The sequence below is a fragment of the Pinus tabuliformis genome, chromosome 6, assembly GCF_031772625.1.
Source record: "Pinus tabuliformis cultivar Carrire ecotype Pingquan chromosome 6, CPIR1, whole genome shotgun sequence".
In the NCBI taxonomy this organism is placed as follows: Eukaryota; Viridiplantae; Streptophyta; class Pinopsida; order Pinales; family Pinaceae; genus Pinus; species Pinus tabuliformis.
This window is the reverse complement of record NC_142292.1, coordinates 560,419,633-560,422,895: the sequence shown is the minus strand read 5'-3', so window position 1 is coordinate 560,422,895 and position 3,263 is coordinate 560,419,633. Positions and strand designations below refer to the sequence as shown.

The 3,263-nt window shown below is 46.6% G+C and overlaps 1 protein-coding gene across 1 annotated transcript; it reads left to right on the top strand.

Moving 5' to 3' along the window:
* The first annotated feature begins 1,357 nt into the window (after positions 1-1,357).
* LOC149259745 (uncharacterized) lies at positions 1,358-2,647 on the top strand. Its single transcript, XM_089455107.1, has one exon. It carries the CDS (start codon positions 1,358-1,360, stop codon positions 2,645-2,647), a length of 1,290 nt encoding a protein of 429 aa, XP_089311233.1.
* The last annotated feature ends 616 nt before the right edge of the window (positions 2,648-3,263 follow it).

Sequence of the window (3,263 nt, the reverse complement as noted above, 5' to 3'; positions counted from 1 at the left end):
AAAGACTAGAAAGTCTTCAGCAAAACGCTCTTGTTGGGAAATGGCATTTCCCCGAAATGTCCGACGCCGAAATGAGGACCTGGATAGCCAAATATTGGAAACCGGTCATTGGATATGTCCCGGTTATTTCTAGTCTCATGTGTGACTGGTATTGCTTTCATTTCCTCACGACTGAAGATGCAAGCACAATCCTTTGTCGGCCTTGGGTTTATAAGCGCAGCTTCCTTGCTATGCACAGGTGGTACATGGGTTTTAATCCGCTGAAAAACACCCCGGTTAACAACTTAATCTGGGTAAAATGCCCAAATCTTCCTCTGGAACTATGGTCTCCGGAATCCCTTCAGATGATTGGCAATGCAATAGGCCGATTTATTTATGTTGACCCCTGGTGCCTTGGCGAACGAGATAAGCGAATTGCCTGGATTCTTATCCAGAGAACATACAACGGGGGTTTCCCCGACCATATTGAAATCAATTGGAACGATCAATCCATCTCCCAAAGATTGGATTTTTTGGGAATCTCGTTCCGTTGTGCTGCTTGCAAAAAGACAGGTCATCTGGTAAGGAATTGTCCCAGCGCTAAATTATATGCAAACAGGAAAGGCCACAGGAAATCTTTCCTAAATGGCAGCCAATCGTCTCCTTCCTCCCCTGTGAAATCCCGGGCCCATAGTAATCCACCCTCCCCCCTCCGCCCGACACAAGCCCCCCCCTCTGTCATGCACTCCCCTCCTTTCACTGAACCCTTTGATGACCCCCCTGTTCCTTCTCCACAGCCGGCGGACCCAAAGACTTTCTCCCCCGTCCCACAATATATACCACCGCCCACAAAAGACTTTTCTGTTGGATCTATCCCTATTCTCATCTCCTCTTCGTCCCCGGGGGCCAGGCCAGACAAAGGGAAGGGGAAAATACAATCTGTTGGACCCACCCCTCCAAACTCCCCTTTCTCCTCCCCTGTCAATCTTTTTGACAGCGATCTCGACCTCTTGCAAACCAGGGCTTCTCTTCAGCTTGAACCCCTGACGATCCACAAACCTGGGCCTTGCTCGCCTGTAATCAGCTCGGAATCGGCCAAGAATATTGTGGTCTGGAGGAGGGGTCGAGGCAGCTCTCGACACTTCAGAGGTAGAACCATTGTAACAAATGAAGGCATCCGAAATCTATCTCTTGTTGAGGTCCCTGTTCTTGATGATACATCTTCACAGCCCCTTAGAGCATGCAAGGCTGCCAAATCTCCAAAATGATCTCTGTTTTATCTTTCAACATTCGCGGTCTTGGCGTGGACCCAAAATTCATCACGCTAAAGAATTTCTTCTTCCATTCCAGGGCCTCAATTATTCTTATACAGGAAACGATGCATGGAAAGGAGGACTCACTGTCATATTTTCGTAAGATGTTGCCCTCCTGGCACATGGCTGCTACAGAAGCGACCGGACTTTCGGGTGGCATGATTTCCCTTTGGGATCCGTCAAAGGTCAAGGCAAAGGCCTACAGTTGCTTTGCTGGAATTCTAATATCAGTATCAATCCGTGGTATTGATTTTCCTATCAACATTCTCAATCTATATGCCCCATATAAATCCCGTGTTTCTTTCTGGAACAGGGTTTTTGCTTCTGACCTCTTCAATCTAAATAGCCTGATCATAGCGGGAGATACAAATGTTGTTTTGTATTCAAACGAGGTTTGGGGGATGGGCAAGATAAACAGTGCCTTGGCAGACCTCATCACCTCTGAACTGATAAACAGGAACATGGTTGACATCATCCCTGTCCGGAACAGGCCGACATGGTCAAATGGTAGAGTTGGTAAGGCCTACATTGCCAAACGATTGGACAGGGTGTTCATCCATTTCAGCCTCATCGACAAAATAGGCCTTCCAAAACTGTCTGTGGAGAATGTCATGATCTCTGACCACCTCCCCATTCTCTTAACGTGGCCTGACAAGATCTTCAAAAGAGGTTATTCTTTCAAGTTTGGTAATAGTCTCCTCCTGGACCCTGCCTTCAATCTTTTTGTTCAGACAGCATGGAAAGATATAAAGGACTGGGAGCAAACAAATTTCATTTTTTCCACTTTCAGGGAAAAAATATCCGAGCTCAGGGACCTAGTGAAAAAATGGCAGTACCGAAGACAACAGGAAGACAGGGCGGCCCTAAATCGGGTTCAACAGGAAATACAGTCCATTATGGAATCCACTGATTTTTCCTCCTGCTCTCTCGAGAGGAAAGCTTGCATCAGGGCTCTGGAGAAGCGAAGATCCTGCTTACTAAAACAGGACGAAGAAAAATGGAGGCTCAAAAGCCGTGCCACTTGGCTTGAATTGGGTGACAAAAACACAAAATTCTTCCACAAGTTTGCCAATGCTCGTAGAGAGAGGAACTACATTTGGAAAATCAAGGATGAACAGGGGAATGAGGCTATCTCGCAGGAGGACATCACTCGGCTCGCGGTAAGTTTCTTCAACAAACAGTATAGCAGATCAAATGATATTACTTTCAGTGATATCCGATGGGGGATTGACCCTATGCCTGTGATGTTTGATCATGATATGAATGAGGAAATTTTCCGTCCTGTTGATGAGGATGAACTTCTTAGCGCCATGAAAACTTTCAAAAAGGACAAAGCCCCCGGCCCGGACGGCTAGACTATTGGTTTCCTCACTCACTTTTTTGACCTCTTTAAAAATGATTTGCTAAGCATGGTCTACGCCTCCAGACAAACTGGTCAAATCCACAGCCAAACTTCCTCCACTCTCATTGCCCTCATTCCGAAAAAAGATGAGCCTGAATCCTTCTCTGATTTCCGCCCTATCTCCCTTTGCAACATCTCCTTCAAGATCATCACAAAAATCATTGCTCTTAGAATAAAGGGAACTCTGGCCCGCCATCTCTCTCCTAACCAGCATGCCTTCCTCAAGGGTCGTAACATACATGATGTTGTCCCCGCCACTCAGGAATGCCTCCATTCCATTGCCGTCAATAACACCAAAGAAGCCATCCTGAAAATTGGCTTGCAGCGGGCTTTCGATGTTATCGATTGGGGATATCTTCAATGTATCCTCGCCAAAATTGGTTTATCTCCTGTTGTCATCCACTGGATTATGGGGTGCATTGAAAATGTCAACTATGCAATTCTAGTGAATGGACAGCCTTCCCCTTTCTTCAAGGCCGAGAGGGGCCTTCGGCAAGGATGCCCTCTGTCCCCCCTCCTCTTTATCCTTGCGATTGATGCCATGAGTCTTCATATCAATCGTGCTGTGG

What these genes read in the sequence shown, in the direction of transcription:
- LOC149259745 (XM_089455107.1), top strand. Translation starts at nt 1,358, where the DNA reads ATGCATGGAAAGGAGGACTCACTGTCATATTTTCGTAAGATGTTGCCC.